Source organism: Paramacrobiotus metropolitanus, unplaced genomic scaffold, assembly GCF_019649055.1.
Source record: "Paramacrobiotus metropolitanus isolate TYO unplaced genomic scaffold, Prichtersi_v1.0 Parri_scaffold0000017, whole genome shotgun sequence".
Classification (NCBI taxonomy): Eukaryota; Metazoa; Tardigrada; class Eutardigrada; order Parachela; family Macrobiotidae; genus Paramacrobiotus; species Paramacrobiotus metropolitanus.
In genome coordinates, this window is record NW_026570237.1 from 1,094,413 (window position 1) to 1,115,593 (window position 21,181).

Sequence of the window (21,181 nt, forward strand, 5' to 3'; positions counted from 1 at the left end):
GGTGCTCCTGCCCGAATGCAGCCGAAGTGTCAGTCCATAACAAAAAATGAAAGGCCGGAAGTCGTTCGTAGTTACGCTTGTCCTGTGGGAACGCGTTGTAAGCCGATTACAACATATAGTGCATGTGTAGATTTTCAGTTAACCATAATCTACGTCAATTTTTGTTTAAATTTCAGCAGTTTTCAGCTTTTTGTTAAATAAATTTACACCAACCATGTACAAAAATATCTACGAAAAAGTTCAGGCGTGAAGCGCGACAACATTGCTTCACACTTACAATTAAACAGGTATCTACAGCGGAACGAACTTTCGATCATCATCTACGATAAGTTTTTTTTTAAATTTTAGCCAGTTTAATTCTTTTAGCAAGCATATACATGAATAATAAACACAAAATACAAGCAATGGATGCAAATGCATGCATATCTTTACTGTTCCCGAACATCATGAAAGTACCAAAATATCAAGGTGGGTATATATACCCACCTTGAAAATATTCTGAGACTTCTGTTGTGAGACAACGTAAGTAGTACTGTAATAGTAATTCTGAGACAACGAGTTGCTAAAACTTGATAGTCAACATGGTCGAAGGAATCAAAAATATAGTTTACACAGAACTGCACACGAAACGTGAATCGTGTGAGTTAATTTCAGCAATTTGAAAGCTTATTCCTCCGCAAACATCATCACCGGTACGCTCTGCGGATCCAGTTCAGGATGTCTTTCTCTGACGTGATCCATCAGTGACCTTCGCAGCAAGTATCCCCGCTTACATTCGTGGCATTTAAAGGGGAAACCTTCGAACGGAAATTTCCTTCGGGGATCTGCGTAAGGCTTGAGCAAGCCCTGCTTTTCTTTCTCTTTGCGCTTACTGTACTTATTTTTCTCAGATTCCATGTGTTTCCCTTCGTGCACCCGTCGGACATGATTTCGAAGATATCGTTCAGCCTTACAGCGCTTCCCGCACTGGGTGCAGGCATACCGGTAATCCTGGTTATGCGACTGCATGTGCAACTTTAAGCGAACCTTATTTTTGCACACGAACTGACATACTTCGCAGACTGACACGTTCTTGACGTCGTGGTTCTTTCGGTAATGCTTACGAAACGGCCTGTACAAGGGGAACGTCCGTGGGCACATGGGACAGGGAAAGACACCGTCTTTCTGATGGGTTAGATTGTGGACTCTCAGCGCATTGCCAGTATCGAACTGCAGGGCGCAATATACGCATTTATAATTACTATGAGTCTGCAAAAAGACGGGAGAAATTATTCCTGACAAAATTTCGCCTTTATTACCAGCAAACTGTAAATGAGGAATAATTAATTGAGCATCACAGCTGAAGAAAAACCTCGTTGAGCACCACACCAAAACCTTACCATACTAAACTACAGAGTATTTCATTACTTAGCAGTTGGCACACCAATGACCTTACCCGCAGATGGGCGTCCAAGTGAATCTTGGAAAGATACTTCACTCGGCACTGCTGGCACTCAAACTGCCAATCTTTAGATACAAGTTCCCGGTATTCCGGGTGATACTTTTTGTAATGCGCCGACAGTTGAACAATTTGCAGCGGGCAGAGAAGACACTGTTTCCTGTCCTTGGGGCTGATAGCGTGATCGGCCGTGTGCAGCGCCAGTTCGGCGAAAGTGGCTCCCGTGAAATCGCAAACTGGACATGTTCGTTCTGCCCGCGCTTGATAATCTTCCACTGCTCGGTGTGACAGCTCATGGATAGCCCATAAAGATTTATTCACGAAATACTTATTGCAGCCTGCACAGAAATACGAAAGACTTCCGGTTTCTCGCATGTACTCGATGGCCTCTTGATGCGATTCCGCGGTTATTTCGGCTCCACATACCGAATGGAACTACGAATTATGCAAATACAGAAATAATGCACAACAACAATACAGTAGTACTGAAAAAGAACGTGTAAATACCCGGCTGAAAATTAATAAGATAAAGTACTGGGTCAACCGCAGCAGCCGTACCATTGATATATGGACGCGCAAACGGCGCATCGTCCGATACCGCATTCCGCACGTTTGACAAGCATGCTTGAACTCCTCGGACGCATATTCCGGATGTTCTTGGCTTAAATGAACGCGTAATTGGAACACCGCGATGTGACACACCGGGCACTCCATGCGAATCCCTCCGTCATACAAATTCTTCCGTCTTGCGCGGAAGGCACAACTCTGTCCGTCTGGGGATTCAGTCACTTCCAAGTCACCTGCAACAACGAACGAGGACTGTCGCATCTCTCACAATAGCTAATCTCCATGGTCGAAGTAAAATTCATCTGAATTGCTAACGTAACACGTAACGTCTGAACACGTAACACACTGAGCTGACAGGCGTAATTCGTGACAACGATATAGAGCAACATTATTTACCATTTCCGCTTGACGCGCCATTTAAACAGGACGGCTCCATGCGCACTACGTTCGTTTCTCGGATGGGTTTGTCCTTAATCCGGTGCGAAACGGTTTCGACGATCTGATCACAGCCATCCCGTTGTGAAAGTGTAACAGTTTCTCTGGCCGCTGATCGGAGGGTGCTTCTTCTGGAAACTGTCTCTGCATTTATTTCAAGCTCTTCTTTGTTGCGCCTTTCGGTGGGAACTTGGACTGTACCGAATGGGGGACGATATTCGATCTCGGGAGAGTCCTCGCGCATCGTACGTGCTGTCACCGGTGGTGCATCTCGGCTACCACTCGGTGGCGGAGGTGACGCACTTCCACCGTCGTCCATTCCCAAATCTGCAGCTTCATAGTGAGGAGAAGGGGGAATTGCACAGGCGGATGTGCTCGCCAGGAATCTTCCATTCACACCCCCAACTCTTTTCAGGCTGTGCGCAGCTAACGATTTAGCGGGCCGTATGTGGGGAGAAACCAGCACATCCCGAAGGCCACTTGCGTTATTTTCGATCATCTGCGTCCCTGACGAATCGCCATCCCATTCAAAAGTGTCAACATGTGAGCCAGTTTCCATTAGATTTTGGGGATAGGTCGGTGGCAGAGCATTTTCATTGTGATCACCATACTCCATATCTGCAAAAGACATCGGCAATACTACCCGTAGCAAAACAAATTTCACCAACAAATCATGCAACACCAATTATACGTACTGTATCTGTACAGCAAGTTACTGAAGCTGGCGTGCTAACAGGTTAGTCATTAATAAAAAAATTATATTTTCACGAACAGTAATCATCAGAATACAACATGAATTCTTAAAATGAAGGAGTAATAGAAAAACTTACCATTTAAGATACTCAAGCAATAAACTGGGCAACAAGCAAGCCGCAACATAGCAATTTGTTAAAACTGCTGGCTAGCTTTCGTTCATGTTCACTTGCCAACGATGCAGGGCTACTGCTGTTTAAATTTTGTTATTTTAGCCAATCATAAACAACAATAAGAATGGTGCTGCAATGCTAATGATCAATTCGATAATAAAAAGTATTCTACATACTATTGTACTAACCTGTTACACAAAAGCTCTCGTTCTCTTGTTTTGCGCTCTGAACATTCGTGCATCCAATTGCTCGGGAGTATTTAGCAGAATAGCACACCCTTAGCTCTTCGCCGGGCAAAATGGTGCGGACGCTGACGAAGACGATCTGCGATCCGCGGAGGTAGACGGCCAGATTCTTCTCCGCCGGATTCTCAGTGAAACGCACATAGCGCATCCAGTTGGAGAAGAGCTCCGAGTCCAGCTGGAAGAAACGCAGCTGACCGTCGTCCGCGCTGGGAAATGCACAGACATAGGCATCGCTGCTTTTCTCCGCCAGCGGGGCCACCAGTGGGCCGAAAACGGTCTGAGGAGGAATTCGGACATTGGCCAGCACTTTCTTCCCTGCACACAGACGCAACTGTCACTATTGCAACTGTCACTAGATGCCCGTTGCACATAAGCAGTACTTACAACAGTTCATAAACAAATAACTTATATCAAATAAGACATTTTGTTTTTTTTAAATTGTCGCAAGTGTTTTCTACAAATCTAGCGCGCACCGTTCTACTTTCTGTAGTTTAAAAAATATCGTATTTTATCCAAGATGGATTTCCGTTCAACAGTTTCCGAGTGTATAAACACTAGAGTAAAGCTTGACCTGCTGGATTTTACTGAATTTTACTGCTGCCGTACTACTAAATTTTTATTACAGTATATTGCAAATTACGTCGAGATCAAGCAAGCCAATTTTGGCATGAATGAGAAAAACAACTACACATAAAAAAGGGAAAGTCTAGGAAAATAAAACATAAGATTAATAAATTAATTTATTACAGTTATTTATTAAAACACTGTTTCGTGATTTTTTTTAATTTTGCTACACCAAGTACCAACCTGTGGAGGAATCAGCGCAAACATCCAGGCGCAAGATTTTAGGCAGACTGGCCAGTGCGAAAGGAACCACGCTCTCGTTGGGAACGCTTTTGGCATGAAACCAACACGGCTCCTCCAGAAACTGCTGGCACACAGCGCAAACTAAAGGAAAATAAATAAACCATTCGCCCAAACAGCAAAAATATGGAAATGACTTCGAGACGTCGAGTCGAACGACGGCACAGTTACAGTAACACTACATGTATAACAGCAACTTGTTACTTACAGATTCGTTCTTGCCAGTGGCCTATGCAACGGCCATGAGATTCCTCCGGCAAAGTTAGCCGATCTTGAACACCTTGCCAGGGTGCACTCTGGCCGGGAGTGACCGACTCGCTATCCATTGCAAGCAAACAGCAGTCGACGGAGTCGAGCTCCATGATGACAAACTGCGAAGGCAGTTCAAGGCATCGATAACTGGCTCAGCAACAGTTACAACGGATGCTGAATCTGAATACCATCGCTTGATGGCTCGCTTACTCCCAACGCGCACGTTACTAAAATCCGTAGATTTGTGGAAGATTTTCTTAGGGAATGTTTAACGCGAACAAAAGAAACACAGGATATTTTGTCGGTTTGCGCGATTATCAACACCGACAACACTCAACAGGAGTCTGTTTTGACTCGACTGAAATTTTCGAGAGGCTTGCATTAGAGCCCTGCAACGGATTGGTAAATCCAGACCACTCGAATCCACTCCGATTTTCGGGCGAGTTGGACAATTTGTTTTAAAAAAATTCGGATCGGGTGGTTTCGGAGTTTAGGCTTGCCTGAATGGATCGGATTCGGATGTAATTAGGAATCCGAATTATCCGAAATAAAATTGTATATTTTCAAATAATTTTTATAAATTTCTATAATTTTTTAGGACAAAATGCATCGTCAGCGCGCTCCGCGCGAGCTTTAGTGTATGACTCAGTAAAGCACTGAACATAGCTACTTCTATTACGTTAACTTCAGTTACTGTGCCATTTGTTAGAGGCGAAGCTTGTTCAATCAAAAAAAGAAACCTGAATTAGGTACAACTTTTATGAGTTTTTTTGTTGAGAACTAAAGGAGATGCCACTAACACGTGAAAGCAACTGTGGTTTTTGCGATGGCAAAATTACCGAAATTTTCGGAACTCGCAACTCGAAAAACGCCCAGGTATGAGCAATCTATGGCTAAAACGACGCAAAATTTATACGGAGAATGGAGATTACATAAAAATTAAATAAACGTTCTGAAGATTTTGAAAATTGAAAATTTTGATGACGACAACTTGGCGTGCGCTATCTTTAATTGTTGCAGCGGATATTATAGGTATGTATTATAGATTTTTCTGGAATGGGACAAAAAAAATAAATATGACAAAAATTTTCGGAGCGGATCGGACTGGATTCAGTTTGTAAAAAATATTTACGGATCGGAGTGGTCAGATATGATTTTGGTCGGAGTCGGACTGGGTTCGGAGAAAAATTTATTAGTTCGGATCGGACTGGACGAAGTTTTCGACTCCGATGCAGGGCACTAGCTTGCATGGACGCAATCAAAAGCGACTGCCACGTGCAATGTGGTTACCTGTGATACACCGTAGTTGGGTGGTAACTTACAATGGTAACCCGCCGTTTCGTCGACGGAAATTCGTAGACCGTCACTAATTCGTCGCCTTAATTAAATCGTCCACTTAATTAAATCGCCTTTGGACTGTCTGGAGGCTGTTCCAGCTGAATACCTCCACAACATGCAGAAAGTCTGGATCACTCCCGTGGGCTTATGCGCCCTCTCAAGCTGTCTGCTCTATGGACTGTGTGTAATTCGATCGCGGAAGTTGCGCATTTCAGGACCGCGTCAACAGTCGAATCCATATCATCCATGCATTGCCACTTGCCAGCTTGGTTCTACGTACATATCTATATTTATATACGTACATATTTTGTGTATCGATCATACCGACTTTAAATCAGTGTAGGCTAGGAGCTCCAATCGTCACTCTTGAATCCTCATGAATGTATGTAACGGCGACGTATGGGTTGACGAGACCGGTAAGCGACAGATCGATCAAGGTGTAAGCGATCTGCTGGGCGTGAGACACCATGGCACCGCTAACGCGCGGGTCAGCGATGGGCGGTTTTCCTGCCGGACTACAGCCGGCAGGAAAAAAGATTCATACTACAAAATAAAAGGATTGAAGTGTTTCGGCACTGGTCGTGTGGGAACGCGTTGTAAGCCGCTCACAACAGATGTCACATGTGATTTTTGTTTCAATTTCAGACAGTTTAAGATTTTGTTATCGAAAGCGAGATTCCTTCGTATATCCTTGTGAGCCTCCACCGAAACTTGTTTCTCCTTCACTTAGCGTTCATTATCACGTAACAATATCAAATTTTGTTAGCACAATACTTGTACAAAAATGATCGAACAGCGGATAAGGACGGCATTAATCAAAAGTGGGAACCAGGCGGCTTGAAAACTAAGAATATTTAACTAATAAAATCTGCCGAAGGTGCTGCTAGCCATTATCCCGAGAAAAAGATCAAAATAGACAGTTTGACATAAACACAATCGAATGTCTGGAGAGATTCCAGTGACATCCTCAGAAATAAAATACAGCCTCACAGAAAAATAAACCGACCATTCTGCCGCGAACATTCACAACGGTACACTATGCGGATCCATATCGGAGTGTTTGGCTTTGACGTGGTGCATCAGTTTGCTTCGTCGCACGTATCCCAGTTTGCATTCGTGGCATTTGTATGGAAAGTCTTCGAAAGCCAGTTTCCTTCGGGGATCTTTGTACGCCTCCACCAGACCCTGTTTTTCCTTCTCCTTACGCTTAGCATAATAGTTTTTCTTGTATTCTTTGAGATTCCCTTCGTGCACCCATCGGATATGACCCCGGAGGTATCGTTCGGCATGGAAGCGCTTGCCGCACTGTGTGCAGGGGAAGCGGTAGTCCTTCTTATGCGACTGCATGTGCACATTCAAACGTACACTACTTCGGCATACAGCCTGACAGACTTCGCACACTAACACGCTCTTCGCGTCGTGTTTGTGTCGGTAATGCTCTCGAAACTTCGCGTACTGAGGGAATGTCCGCGGGCACACTGGACAGGGAAAAGAGCCGTCTTTCTGATGCTCGGGGAGATGTCTGCTTAAATCTTTGGTACTCTCAAATTGTAAGGCGCAATATATGCACTGACCTTTCTCATGTCTGAACTGTAATGAGAGAAAAAACGAGTCAGTTTTAACATGCGACAATCAGTCAAACAACACCAAACTATGTAGCCATAATTCATGAGACAGAACCAAGAGAAAAAGACTATCGAGCCGCGAGGAGTGGACTAACATAGAGGAAGTGTTGCAATGAAATTTGTTTAAGCACTTAGTTTGTATTTGCGGGAGATAGTTAACAGGAGCACAGTCACAGACAGGAAGGGGCAAAGAAAAGAAAGAGGGCAATTCCGATGAGTGAAAGAGTGCGCGTGCTGACTAATATGCCAACCAACCGATGTGCTTACCCGCATATGACTATCCAGAGTGTGCTGGGTAAGAAATTTCTCTGCGCATTGCTGGCACTCGAACAGCCAATCTTTGGACACAGTCTCCCGGTACTCTGGATGATTCTTTTGATAATGCGTGAGCAATATCGAGACCTGCTTCGCGCAAAGGAGGCACTGTTTCCGCTCACTGGACAGTCTGGACTTAATGGCGTGACCTGCCGTATGCAGCGCCAATTCGGCGAAATTCGTCCCCGTGAAGTCACACGCTGGACATTGCCGCTCTGGTCGCGTTTGATGATCTTCCACCACGCAGTGGCAGCAGCGCTCATGAATATCCAGTACCGATTTACTGGGGAAACATTTACTGCAGCGTGGGCAATAGTACGATAGCCTTCCTGTTTTCTGCATGTAGCTCAATGGCCACTTGACGCGATTCGATCGTTGGCTCCTCTCCTCGTGCCGGATGAAACTACAATAATAGTCACATGTCTGTAAGTATACGCCGATCATGCAGGAAAAGCAAGCCACGTGCATTCGTTCGGAAAAATAACGACGAAGCATATAATTACGTAACTATCCGTACCCTTGTCACATGGATATGCAAACTGTGCGCGGAATGATACCGCATTCCACACGTCGTGCAGGCATGTTGCAGATATTTGTCAGCATCCTCGGGATGCTTGCGGTTCAGGTGGGCGTCTAATTTTTGCACTGCACGATGACACACCGGACATTCCTCACACTCCCGCTGTCGTCGAGTCCGCGATGCTCCTGTTGGCTTGTTGGAGAGATTTCCTTCGTGCTGCTTTCGGACATGGCGGCGAAGATTGCGTTCGGTATGGAACCGCTGCCTGCATTGATTGCAGGGGAACCGGTAATCCTTGTTATGGGTCTGAACGTGTTCCTTCAAGCGTCCTCTATCTCGACAGACGACCTGACACACTTCGCACACCAGAACACTCTTCGCGTCGTGTTCACATCGATAATGCTCGCGAAACTCGGCATACTGAGGGAATATCCGCGGACACACTGGACAGGGAAAGCAGCCGTCTTTCTGATGCTCGGAGAGATGTTCAGTAAAGGCTTCAGTATTCTCTAGTTGTACGGCGCAATATATGCATTGGAATTTTTCATGTTTCTGTAACGGGATAAAACAAATTAATCCTCTCTCGACAATTCATCATGTAAGCCGCAATACGACTAACAAGCACGAGGACCCAGTTGTGGTTGGACTTCAGGTTCGCGATTAGGCTTAAAATAAAGCTTAGAACATGCTTTATTTTACAGTTGTGTAGTTATTGTTCTGAATAGTATCGTACAAACGACCGGCTTACCCGCGTATGAGTGTCCAGATTTGGTTGGGAAAGAAATTTCTCTCCGCATTGCTGGCACTCAAACTGCCAGTCTTTAGGCACGATCTCTCGGTACTCTGGATGATTCCTTTGATAATGCGTCTGGAGTACAAAGATCTGCTCGGCGCAAAGCAGGCACTGCTTCCGCTCACTGGCCTTGATCGCGTGATTCGCCGTGTGCAGCGCCAGTTGGCCGAAACTGGTCCCGGTGAAGCCACACGCTGGACACTTCCGCTCGGTTCGCTCAAGATCATCCTCCAGCGCGCGGTGGCAGCCGCGTTCATGGATATCCAATACGGGTTTGCTGAGGAAGTATCGGCTGCATTTCACGCAGAAATACGGCATCCTTCCCGTTTTCTGCATGTACTCCATCGCTGCTTGGCGCGATTCCGCCGTTGGTTTTTCGCCCCGTGTCGGATGAGACTGTAACAACGTGCACTACAGTGTAATGGAATTGTAAAATGTATTTACGCAAATCACACCGGGAAAGCATATTACTTGCTGGTTTCAGGTAATCCGGTACAGACATTACAAACTGACACTAACAAATTTGCCTATCGATTACCGGCGCAGTGCCGTACCACTGTCATATGAGTCCGTAAGCGCTCCAACGACTGATACCGCATTCCACATGTTGTGCATGCATGTTGCAGAAGTCGGGCAGCATTGTCTGGATGTTCGCGGTTTAAATGCTGATTTAATTTGCTGGTCACAAGGTGGCACACTGGACACTCCTTCTCGTCCGGCTTCCTCTGGCTCAGAGGTCTACCTTTCTGCAATGGCGATGAATCTAAAATATCAGAAATGTTTAACTTTTGGATGACCGCTCGTGCCAAATGGCTCCGAAGATCATGAAATTGTAACCAAATGCTACAATGACTGTAATCTAATACGACTATATCACAAAAAGTCCAGTGCAAAAAAATACTTAAAATTAAATTTAAACGGACACAAAAAACATTTGTTAGCGTAAGTAGCTGTATTTCCTTCGCCCCAATAAAAATGCGTGATACCGTATCTTACCATTTGTGTTTGAATTAGGCACTTTATTTATACAGGACTGCTCCTTTTTCGTTATTCTTGGACATTTGCCATTACTCTGCCTAGATTTTCGATCGGTGTCCATATCACAGATATCCTCATCAGATTCTACAATCATCATAATCTCTTTTCACCATCGTATCAAAACACCACAAAAGCTTGTTTCCAAAACATTGTTTCTTACCTTGTTCATCATTATCCTCATCCGACACTACACCGTCCTCACCCGCCCAATCCGAATCACTGTCAATTCCCAAACCCTTCCCGGTTCCCATCAGCTCCAACTCGTCGCCTGGATCACAGTTATCCAGGCCGGGAACGGTCAACGTTTCCACCGGTGGAACCGCGGCCTTCTTCGCCGAGCGAAGAGTGCTTCTTCTGCAGACAATTTCCGCGCCCGCACTGTGGTGTTCTTCGCTAGGAGATGCCGTTTTCCGGACCGGAGCATGGTATGCGATCTCCGGGGAATTTTCGCGCACCGTCTTCGCTTGTACGGGATGAACGTCAATGCTCTTTGCCGCGCTTCCATTTGTGTCCACTCGAAAATTGTTTGCTTTATGGCTGGTTGGCAGAGGAGGTGCATGCACAGATGAATTCGTATAATCTTCCGTATGTTCTGCCGCCGATGGTGTATCACCACGTCTCTCCAAAACTTGCTCTTTTCCTGGTCGGCTTCGTTTCTGTTTCAGCTTTTCCTGACCATCCTCTTTGTTTACAGTGTCCATTTTCCGTCGTTGGCCTCTTTTCCGTTTCCACGGGCCCGGAACAGCTGGCTATACTTGTTGGTAAGTCGGCAGATTGTCTGGCGCATCTGTACAGAGTGTTGGCTCAGTTTTCTCGCAAGCGTGCTTCTTATTCATCTGATCCGAACAGGACAGTTCGAACAGTGACACTAATGGTGCATCATCCAGGTTAGTGCGAACAGCGCTGTCCGGTAACGGATTACCGGGCAGTGTACTGGCGGAGATTGGCGGATCCGGAAGAAAATTTTCTTCATTTCCGGGCACAAGTGAATCACAGTCCAAGCCAGCAGTGTTAACAGATGACCAAGTTTCTACTTGAGGATAAGCGTTTTCGTTGTGTTCCACGGACTCCAGACCTGTATAACACACAATTAAACATCATTTACAGCAAAGATTTTGCAAAATGCAAAGAATATAACACAAAGGACATTAGGCAATACGTAAATTCGACTCGCCTAAAGCATGTCAATTGCCCATACAGGTTCTGCATTAAGTATACTGACATGCTCTGGTGTACTTGTACTCACAAGTACAGCAGGATGACCAACCTTACTCAGGCAATAAAGATGGAATATGCTCTAGATGTACAATAATGGAAACTCCTCGGAAATATTAGCACTAATATTTCCTACACACACGCGCGTACACACACACTCAGGATCCTGCTAGGACGATGTTGTTGTCCCAGATTTAGTCGGATGATGTTACTTCCGACTCACACACACGACTTCCGCTCAGATAACTATCCTAGTTGTCTTTACGAAGGTCACCACAACACACGAATATCCGGATATCTCAACACAAGTTTATTAGATCTTATTTCGCTAGCTCACATATCGATCGACTGATTCTGCCTCCAGAATCAGGTAAAAACCCAGCGTGTTACAGCATGGAATTACTCGTAATAAATCACTTAACACAGGACAAACCGCACCGTCGTACAGACGCGTGCCGGAGCTCATACAAGTTAACCAAAAGCAATACTCGTACTGTGGTACATGCGCCATAGCATGTTAATACCTTACAAAAAAGCGTACTAGCATGCCAGATTAAAAACCTAGTAAAAACGAGGACAACTTTGCACAGTACTGTGTTGTCGAGTCAACTTGGCACCTTTTTTTACAGTGAGTCGTATCCGCTTAGTGTATAACTCACTGTACAAAAAGGTGCCAAGTTGACTCGACAACACAGTAATATGCGATATACTCGCGATTCATAAGTGATGATCATGGTAATCCAGTGGCCAGAGCCGTGCGACAAAAACTGTACTGCCAGATTAACCTGGATAAACCGAGTCAAATTTTTAACACACTTACCTCTCACACAAAAATCATCGAATTCGTGTTTGTCGATCTGCGCATTCCCGCTTCCGACTGTTCTGGCGTATTTAGCAGAATAGCCGACTTTCAGTTCTTCGCCGGGGAAGATAGCCCGCAAACTGACGAAGACGACTTGCGATCCGCGGAGATAGACGGCCAGATTCTCCTCCGCCGGATTCTCCGCGAAACGCACGTAGCGCATCCAGTTGGAGAAGAGCTCCGAGTCCAGCTGGAAGAAACGCAACTGGCCATCCTCCGGACTGGGAAATGCGTACACCGTGCTCTCTTTCCTGATTCCCGCCGTTGCAGCAACCAGCGGGCCAAAAATTGTCTGCGGCGGAATACTGTGCTTGGCTAACACTTTTTCCCTGAAGGGCATGCAAAATACGAAATGTAAAAATACGCTTAAAAATGGATATCCAGAAAAACGCGAAACTTAATCTAGAAAACTAGCGGTCTAGACATTTGATTAATATAAAAATTTAATTGTTAAAAAACATTTAAAATAAGGGAAACCGACAAATCGTATCAGCAACCATCAGGACAACAACTACAGATACAATAAAATAATAACCGCAAGAATCTTTCGAATCTAGATATTTTTTCGCTATTTCGAGTTAATGTTTTCTCAACAGTGAATTCAGAAAAAAACATGTCAGAGGCGTACGACTGCGCCTGGTGCGTACGGTCCACACAGGACGTACTTGCACCATTGCTTGCCGTTACCACCTCTCTCGCTGTACGTACGTGTGCTGCTGCACTGCACTCATCCGCTGAAGCGGATATACGCAGCGCATACACTGAGCCACACTTGCTCTCTCGTTCCTCTCTCGCAGTATGACTCAGCGTTCATACGCTCGCGTTGGATAGAGTCCAGTCTGCGCATCATCACACAGCTGATGGCACACAGCACGTGCTTGCCGCCAGTTGCTTCTTTACACGCCTTGAAGACGCTCAAGAACCCACTTAGCATACACTTGCTATTTAGCCATCACTGCTTTGTTCTTGCTTTCCTGCTATTACGCAGCCTTGTTCCCCCTTTATTTGTCAATAAAGCTTCACTCGTGATCTCCTCGTGCACATCTGTTACAAACACTGCAAAACAAATAAATCTCAATGACAATAAGTAGTCAATCAGTAAGAGCTACCTGCAACTTAAGATACTTCTATAATTTTCTGTGAGAGATATTTATTTTAGTAAGATGTACTTTATTATACTACAAACGAGTAAAACATGTCAACAGTATGGTAGTCAATTATTTTACAAGAATGGCCGACCTGTGCTGGAGTTAGAGCACACATCCAAACACAAGATGTTGGGCAAACTGGCCAGTGCGAAGGGAACGACGCTTCCATTAGGAATGCTCTTGGCATGCAGCCAACAGGGCTCCTCCAAAAACAGCTGGCACACAGCACAATCTGCAGCAAACGAGCAGACCAGTAAAAAACGTAAACCAATCCATTAAAATGAGACGTAAAACTCCGAAACAGGCAACTGGTATTATTGTCATGTAGAGTGTAGACTGTTGCAGAGAAGGCAAGAGAAGATAGTTACATACAGGGCCGTTCATGCAGTCGCCACTGCGTCACACCGCGTTCCGTCCCTTGGGTTAAAGCTAGTACGTTTGGAAAGTTTCCCGATGTTGGATCCTCCTGGCGCGGAATTAGCAACTCGGGATCCGATGATTCCGACCCTGGCAAACAACAATCAAGATCCATGACGGCGCAGGTAGGCGCTATTCGATTAAATAACGGTTAACGAAGCTTTCATCGTCTGAGGAGCGTTCGCTGCCATCTACAACCGAGAAATTCAGGGAAATTTTGTGGGATCAGCAATTAAAATTTTAAACACAACCTTCATTATTAAAATCTAAGAAAATAACAAAAAACTCTGAGATCTGACATCTGAGGTTTTCTTTCTAGTTTCTACTCGCACCAAGCATGAACATAAACGGCAAAAGCAACTGCCACCTGGAGTGTGGTTGTGATACACCACAATTGCATGGGCTATCCGTACGTCGCAGATGGCCGGTGGTCAGTGAGCATCTCGTTGCTCATGGCACCCGACAATCGACATTCACTAGCGCTTGCAAGGCACCACTGGGTGAACCACATTCTACGCAATCTCTATATATTAATAGCGTAAGACTTAGCAAAATTCCATTCGTATCTCCCTTTTGTAAACGACACAGTGAACCAAACTTTGGTGTCTATAGATCATTTGATAGCGCTGCGATCATAAATTTGCAGAAACGGGTTGGTTTTTCTAAACTATTTGAGACTTCAGAGAAAATTTTAAAAAAGCTTAACATACGAAGTCTATGGGGAAAAGTCAAGAACCCACCACTGCCAACCCGCCCACGCCACCACTGTCCCCAACAGAATGACAGCCAGAAACGCAATTCTGCCTAAAGAGTAAACACTACACGTACGGAATTAAATTCAAACCTTTGCGTATGTCATTTGGGAGCTTTGAGCTTAATAATTTCTCATTCAAAGTCAGTTTCGAGGAAGAAAATGAAAGGATTGAAAGAAGATTTTCAAAGGGCTCGCTTTCACTGTGGGGAAGCGGGGGCTGCAGCCTGCAAGGTCTGCAGATAAAGTACGTAGCTGCCTGCCGAAGCGATTTAATCAGTTTTAAATTAGCGCACCCACGGGCGGGTGCGATTGTCTTTGACTCTTTGTGGCCGAATCTCATCTGCCCTTTCTGGTAGCAAATTTTTCGAATGTTACAGAACCTATTATTTATTTTTAGAAAAGCATTGTAAAGCATTGTACGTGACGCTTGGTTATAAAATGATTATGCATTAAATTTACACAGTATAAAAGACAACGAGATTCCCTAGACTGTTTGGGGCCTTGGATTAACTAGCGTATGTCACAACAATTGAAATAAAATTTTAAATAAGTAATTTTAAGGTTGCGTATAAACTATCAAAATAATAGCGACTACGCATTGCAAATAATAGTTATGACTGAAGGCTGAAGCCATCATGATTATTAACTGGGACGTAAGTACTGTAACCATGAAGTGGCGGCAAGGACAATACGGTGGCGAATCAGTTGGTTGCTTTCAACGGGCCGAGCGAAATTTAAAAAATCGCAGAATGGGGCGAACATATAATTTTGGGGATAAAGTTGGGCGGAATTTGCTTGGTGGCTGGTCAGGTAAAACTGAAGAAATCTGTTAGAAAACTGCACAAAAAACAGAACGTTTCCGAGCCAAGGTAATTTCCAGTAAGCGGACCGGGAATACTTAAATGTTCACACAAAAATCGGTAGAATGTTATCGGTACAATTGTGAACTTACGGATAGCTCGGGAGTAGTTATTGTCAGTGCGGTAAAAAACGAAGCAGTTGATTAAATGTCTTTTGCTCATTACAGTATTTGCCAGTCAAATTAAATTGTTTTAAGCTTAATTTTTTTGAAACACATTAGTTTTGCAGTAATGAGTTTATATTGGCAGAAATGAGCTTTTTCAAAAATTTCTTCTTTATTTCGATTCATAATTATGACAGTATTAACCAGACACTACTGCTACAAAATTAGGTACTACCAAAACATCCAATACCAGTTGGTTTTTTTGTAGTAAGTATTCCAACGTTGATTTATTCCGCGCAGTCTGCGCGGGGTCTACTAGTACATTTTTATTTGATTAGAAGCTCAACAAAACTCGATGAGCGCACAAAAGTATTAAGTTTTGGTACTTTACAAAAATTATTACACAAGAAGGGATAAAAGACGGCGTCAATCCACACAGGAGTTCAAACGGCTTGAAAACTGAAATTGTTTAACTACTAAAATTTGCAAAAGCTGCTGCTAGCCAGTATCCACAAAAAAACGGTCAAAATAAAAGTTGACGTTAACAAATCGCATGTCTAGACAGATTAAAGTGATACCCTTAGAAAAACAAATCCTTAAAAATCGCCAAGGCTCCAACCGACCATCCTTCCGCGAACATTTATAACGGTACACTATGCGGATCCATGTCGGGGTGTTTTGCTTTGACGTGGTGCATCAGTTTGCTTCGTCGCACGTATCCCAGTCTGCATTCGTGGCATTTGTATGGAAAGTCTTCGAAAGCCAATTTTCTTCGGGGATCTTTGTACGCCTCCACCAGACCCTGTTTTTCCTTCTCCTTGCGCTTAGCATAGTAGTTTTTCTTGTATTCTTTGAGATTCCCTTCGTGCACCCATCGGATATGACCCCGGAGGTATCGTTCGGCATGGAAGCGCTTGCCGCACTGGGTGCAGGGGAAGCGGTAGTCCTTCTTATGCGACTGCATGTGCACATTCAAACGTACACTACTTCGGCATACAGCCTGGCAGACTTCGCACACCAGCACGCTCTTGGCGTCGTGCTTGCATCGGTAATGCTCTCGAAACTTTGCGTACTGAGGGAATGTCCGCGGGCACACTGGACAGGGAAAAGAGCCGTCTTTCTGATGCTCGGGGAGATGTCTGCTTAAATCTTTGGTACTCTCAAATTGTAAGGCGCAATATATGCACTGACCTTTCTCATGTCTAAACTGTAATGGGAGAAAAAAGCGAGTCAGTTTTAACTGAAGACAATCAGTCAAATAAAACTGAATTTGGACAAAATAGGTAGTCAACCTTCATGACGCAAAAACCAAGATAGAAAAAAGAGCAAGGAGGAGAGGAATAACACAGAAAGTGTTGTTGCGAATGTTGTTTTAGACTCAATTTATACTTGCAGGAGATACTTGCAGGACATATGAGGATAATAAATAAGCATTCATAGAAAGGAAAAGATAAAGAAAGACAGCAATGCCGGCAAAGATTTCGTGCGCTTGCTGACGAATATGGTAACCGTGTGCTCACCCGCATATGACTATCCAGAGCGTGCTGCGTAAGACATTTCTCCCCGCATTGTTGGCACTCGAACTGCCAATCTTTGGACATCATCTCCCGGTACTCTGGATGAGTCTTTTGATAATGCGTCGGCAACCCAAAGACCTGCTCCGCACAAAGCAGCATTCCTTCTGCTCCATCTTCCGTCGACTCACAGGTGCCCCTCGCTGCGCGCCTGAATTTTCAGCTCCGTTGGCAGACGTTGGCAAATCGGAGCTCGAGCCACTTACATCTGGAGTAGTTGTCGTTGAATCTGAAAATCAGAAGCAATAACCATGAATGCACGTTCGTTTCTAGTGGCTGCAAACACCAAGAACTGTAAACCATCATCACACTGTTGTAAATTAAATGGTAAACTAATAAGTAAAATAATCTGTAATAGTCATATTCAGTAAATCCTACAATTTCAACAACCACGTTACTCCAACCCCATTTCATAAACGGGCAACTTAGAAACATTCGCTTACTGAAGATAGACATGCACATTTCGCAAATGCAAAACTTTACCATTTCCGTTTATCATCAGCATCTGATTCGAAGAGTACTGCGTCTTGTTCTTCGTTCTTTTGCCCCTGTTCTGCCCGGGTTTACGTTCGGTAATCATATCACAGATATCCTCCTCAGATTCTGGAATAACCATAACCCCTCGTTGCGACTGTAAATTCTTGTGGACCACAACAATCTTGTTACCTCGATCATCATCCTCATCAGAGTGATCAGACACTAAACCGTCTTCCGCCGCCCAATCAGAATCACTGTCCACTCCCATGCCCTTTCCCGTTAACACCACTTCTTCACCGTCATCACAATCATCTTGTGCGGGAACAGCTGGCTTTTCTACAGGTAAAACACCTTCCTTCACCGCTGATCGCAGAGTGCTTCTTCTGGAGTGAAACTCCGTGCTCACAAGCTGTTCTTTGTTGGGTGATTCCGTTTTCCAGACCGCCGGATGATAGTCGATCTCCGGAGAATCTTCGCGCGTCGCATTCCCTTGAACTGCTGCAACGTCAATGCTCTTGGACGACGCCGGAAGCACCGCATTTCCACCTGCATCTGATGCGCGGCTGGTTGGGAGAGAAGTTGCCTTCACAGGTGAAACTGTTAGGTCTTTTGGGTTTTGTGCCGCAAGGGCCAAATTACCACCTTGATCCACAATTGGTTGTTTTCGTGGTCGGCCTCGCTTCCGCTTCACCGTTTCCTGATTATAATATTCGAAAGTGTCGGATTTTACGTCTAGCTCTCGTTTCACCTGTTGCCGGCAATCATCTTTGTTCACCGTGTCCGATTTTTGTGGTCTGCCTCGCTTTCGTTTCAACTGGCCCGGAACACGTTGCTGCACCTCACGGCGCACCGGGAGATCTTCTGTCACCACCCAATGTGTGATCGCAGTTTTTTTACCATCGCTGTTTCTATTAATCGCATCCGAACACAAGGACGGGCGGACGGTCGTTAATACTGCATCCAACTTGGTGGAACTAGCAATGGCAGGTGACGGATCACTGAGGACTGTATTGGCCGAAATTGGCGGCGCAGTCGGAAGAAGAACGTTTTCCGTACTTCCAGGTAACGATGTTTCCAGTGAATCGAAATCCCAGTCTGCTGTGTCAACGGCTGCACACGTTCTCTTGGGAAGGTTCTGTGGCAGAGCGCTTGCATTGCGTTCCACGGTCTCCACACCTGTAATCATCATTCTCAGTAAATATTTTTCAAAATTCGAATACCATAATTTAACACATATTACATCACACAATGTATCGCTTTTACTCCGCAAAGCAAAGTGCCAATACAGCGCCGGTTTCTGAATAAGACATAACAGAAACACTGTCGTATAAACGCGTGCATATGTGCAGTTTATTGTGTTACAATGCTTGAATCGTTTAATAACAACAACAATTTATATAATTACAATATTATTTAGATAAAAGAACCGACTAAAAACAACGACAACTTCTGCACAGTTATACGCAGAGCGAGACATATACAGTTTTTGCATGTCATAGAATAACTGCCCACAATATGCAGATCTGTCCAACGAAAACTGAACTGGCAAATTAAAGGCGCTAAACAGTAGAAAGTGTATAATAAACTGACCTGCCACATAAAAACCCTCACTATCCTGTGTCTCGCTCAGCCTATTCGTGCGTCCAATGGTTCTGGCGTATTTAGCAGAATAGCCGACTTTCAGTTCTTCGCCGGGAAAAATAGCCCGCAAGCTGACGAAGACAACTTGCGATCCGCGGAGATAGACGGCCAGATTCTCCTCCGCCGGATTCTCCGCGAAACGCACGTAGCGCATCCAGTTGGAGAAGAGCTCCGAGTCCAGCTGGAAGAAACGCAACTGGCCATCCTCCGGACTGGGAAAGGCGTACACCGTGCTTTCTTTCCTGATTTCCGCCGTTGCAGCAACTAGTGGGCCAAAAATTGTCTGCGGCGGAATACTGCCTTTGGCTAACACTTTTTTCCCTGTAACGCACGCAAAATGAGCATCATCAAAAATAAAAACTCACTTGAATCACTGAATGATGATAATTATCCAAAAAATCATCAAAATCTAACGTAGACAGAAATTCGAAAATTAAAAAATAAAATAAATATAATAAATATTATGCATTCATAATTCATTATTCTTCTTATCCTGCGCAACAACTACTACAAATAATATATTTCATGCCAGAAATTATTAAGAAAATTATTGAGTCACCAGAAATTATTGAGCAAATTATGCTAGCACTGAACTGAAAAAAGGGTACCACTTATATAAAAAATTTTCAAAGCTTCAAAGAGCAATAAACCGTAACCATTAAGTACGTAAATTATTTCCACACCTGCCATTAACAATATTGCTGTGCAGTATCCACTCACAGAGCGACACCCCTTTACCGTAGTGTTAAGAAAACTGCAAAAATTTCTGTAGTTCTTATAATTTTACGCCCTGTAAAAAATCTACCAACCTGTACAGGAATTGGTGCAAACATCCAAATACAAGATATCGGGTAGACTGGCCAGTGCGAAGGGAACGACGCTTTCATTGGGAATGCTCTTGGCATGGAACCAACAGGGCTCCTCCAGAAACTGCTGGCACACAGCGCAAACTGAAAACAAATGGATAGGCAATTTATTTCTTCGAAAACATAACTAAATCCACTAATTTGAGACGGCTATAGCGTAATTCGTAAAGACGCGGTAGTATTACTGTACGGTGAAGTCAACGTACAGATCGGTCCCTGCAACCGCCGCTGCGTTCCACCGCGTTCGATCCTTTGCGGTACAGCGAGCACGGTTTGAAAATTTTCCCATGATGAATCCTGGCTGGGAGTGAGGTACTCGCTATCTAATCCAGGCAAACAACAGCCGGGTTCCATGACGGCGCTGGTGCTGAATATTTTATATTTGCCTTGAATATTACTTGGCAAAGGAGTGCATTCCCAATCGATAGTGCATGATCATGATACGATTATCACATACGATAAATTCGGTAATCACTGCGTTACATACTCTATAATTTGGCAGATCCTCGCAACACCTAAAAATTGACTGCTAACCGAGCATCCTAAAACGGATAATTTGCAAGAGAAGGATAGAGATTAGAGATGCAAACTTGCTTGCAATAAAATTAGCTCCGCTGATTTTGGACTGGAAATTGGAAAAGTTCCGTTTCGTGTACGCGTAGATTCTAACCAATCAGCATACACCTAATTGCAACATTAGGTGTGGCTGGCCGAGAGACACCTCTCAGTTTAGTAGAACCTTTCGCGGGTGGATGTTTCGTATTTGGTCACTATTAATGGTCATGGTGCGATTTGACAATAAGCGGTGCAAGATTTTTTCGTTTTTTTCTTTATGCGTGCATTGTCGCAGTGGTAGTCTTCAAAGTTCAGATTTCTCGCCAGTCACCACTTTTACAATCAACATCATAAACTGGTGGATCGAAGCTCCAAGGTCGAACTTTGCACGCAACGTTTTCGGACAAGGCAC

At 44.4% G+C, this 21,181-nt stretch overlaps 5 protein-coding genes across 6 annotated transcripts; all 5 read right to left on the reverse strand.

The window, feature by feature from the left end:
- Nucleotides 1-412: 412 nt before the first annotated feature.
- Nucleotides 413-5,001, reverse strand: LOC129585462 (PR domain zinc finger protein 15-like). Of its 2 annotated transcripts, none has more exons than XM_055478145.1 (7): nucleotides 4,624-5,001; nucleotides 4,359-4,499; nucleotides 3,495-3,866; nucleotides 2,402-3,058; nucleotides 1,997-2,238; nucleotides 1,436-1,873; nucleotides 413-1,248 (listed from the first exon to the last, which is right to left on the reverse strand). In XM_055478145.1, exons 1-7 carry the CDS (start codon nucleotides 4,775-4,777, stop codon nucleotides 667-669), a joined length of 2,586 nt encoding a protein of 861 aa, XP_055334120.1. In that variant the 5' UTR covers nucleotides 4,778-5,001; the 3' UTR covers nucleotides 413-666. The 2 variants fall into 2 exon arrangements, with proteins under 2 accessions (XP_055334120.1, XP_055334118.1); XM_055478143.1 differs by having other exon boundaries at nucleotides 2,402-3,079.
- Nucleotides 5,002-7,028: 2,027 nt separating this feature from the next.
- Nucleotides 7,029-7,352, reverse strand: LOC129585547 (oocyte zinc finger protein XlCOF14-like). Its single transcript, XM_055478263.1, has one exon. It carries the CDS (start codon nucleotides 7,350-7,352, stop codon nucleotides 7,029-7,031), a length of 324 nt encoding a protein of 107 aa, XP_055334238.1.
- Nucleotides 7,353-8,103: 751 nt separating this feature from the next.
- LOC129585548 (zinc finger protein 564-like) lies at nucleotides 8,104-13,100 on the reverse strand. Its single transcript, XM_055478264.1, has 8 exons — nucleotides 12,332-13,100; nucleotides 11,052-11,371; nucleotides 10,457-11,021; nucleotides 10,255-10,380; nucleotides 9,813-10,021; nucleotides 9,214-9,654; nucleotides 8,463-9,017; nucleotides 8,104-8,348 (listed from the first exon to the last, which is right to left on the reverse strand). Exons 1-8 carry the CDS (start codon nucleotides 12,711-12,713, stop codon nucleotides 8,241-8,243), a joined length of 2,706 nt encoding a protein of 901 aa, XP_055334239.1. The 5' UTR covers nucleotides 12,714-13,100; the 3' UTR covers nucleotides 8,104-8,240.
- A 225-nt stretch (nucleotides 13,101-13,325) lies between these two features.
- On the reverse strand, nucleotides 13,326-14,367 carry LOC129585517 (uncharacterized). Its single transcript, XM_055478227.1, has 3 exons — nucleotides 13,894-14,367; nucleotides 13,613-13,753; nucleotides 13,326-13,429 (listed from the first exon to the last, which is right to left on the reverse strand). The coding sequence occupies exons 1-3, from the start codon at nucleotides 14,051-14,053 to the stop codon at nucleotides 13,326-13,328; spliced, it is 405 nt and encodes a 134-aa protein (XP_055334202.1). The 5' UTR covers nucleotides 14,054-14,367.
- A 2,356-nt stretch (nucleotides 14,368-16,723) lies between these two features.
- On the reverse strand, nucleotides 16,724-20,790 carry LOC129585470 (uncharacterized). Its single transcript, XM_055478157.1, has 7 exons — nucleotides 20,421-20,790; nucleotides 20,158-20,298; nucleotides 19,298-19,669; nucleotides 17,897-18,883; nucleotides 17,714-17,833; nucleotides 17,177-17,459; nucleotides 16,724-16,863 (listed from the first exon to the last, which is right to left on the reverse strand). Exons 1-6 carry the CDS (start codon nucleotides 20,566-20,568, stop codon nucleotides 17,257-17,259), a joined length of 1,971 nt encoding a protein of 656 aa, XP_055334132.1. The 5' UTR covers nucleotides 20,569-20,790; the 3' UTR covers nucleotides 16,724-16,863; nucleotides 17,177-17,256.
- Nucleotides 20,791-21,181: the final 391 nt, after the last annotated feature.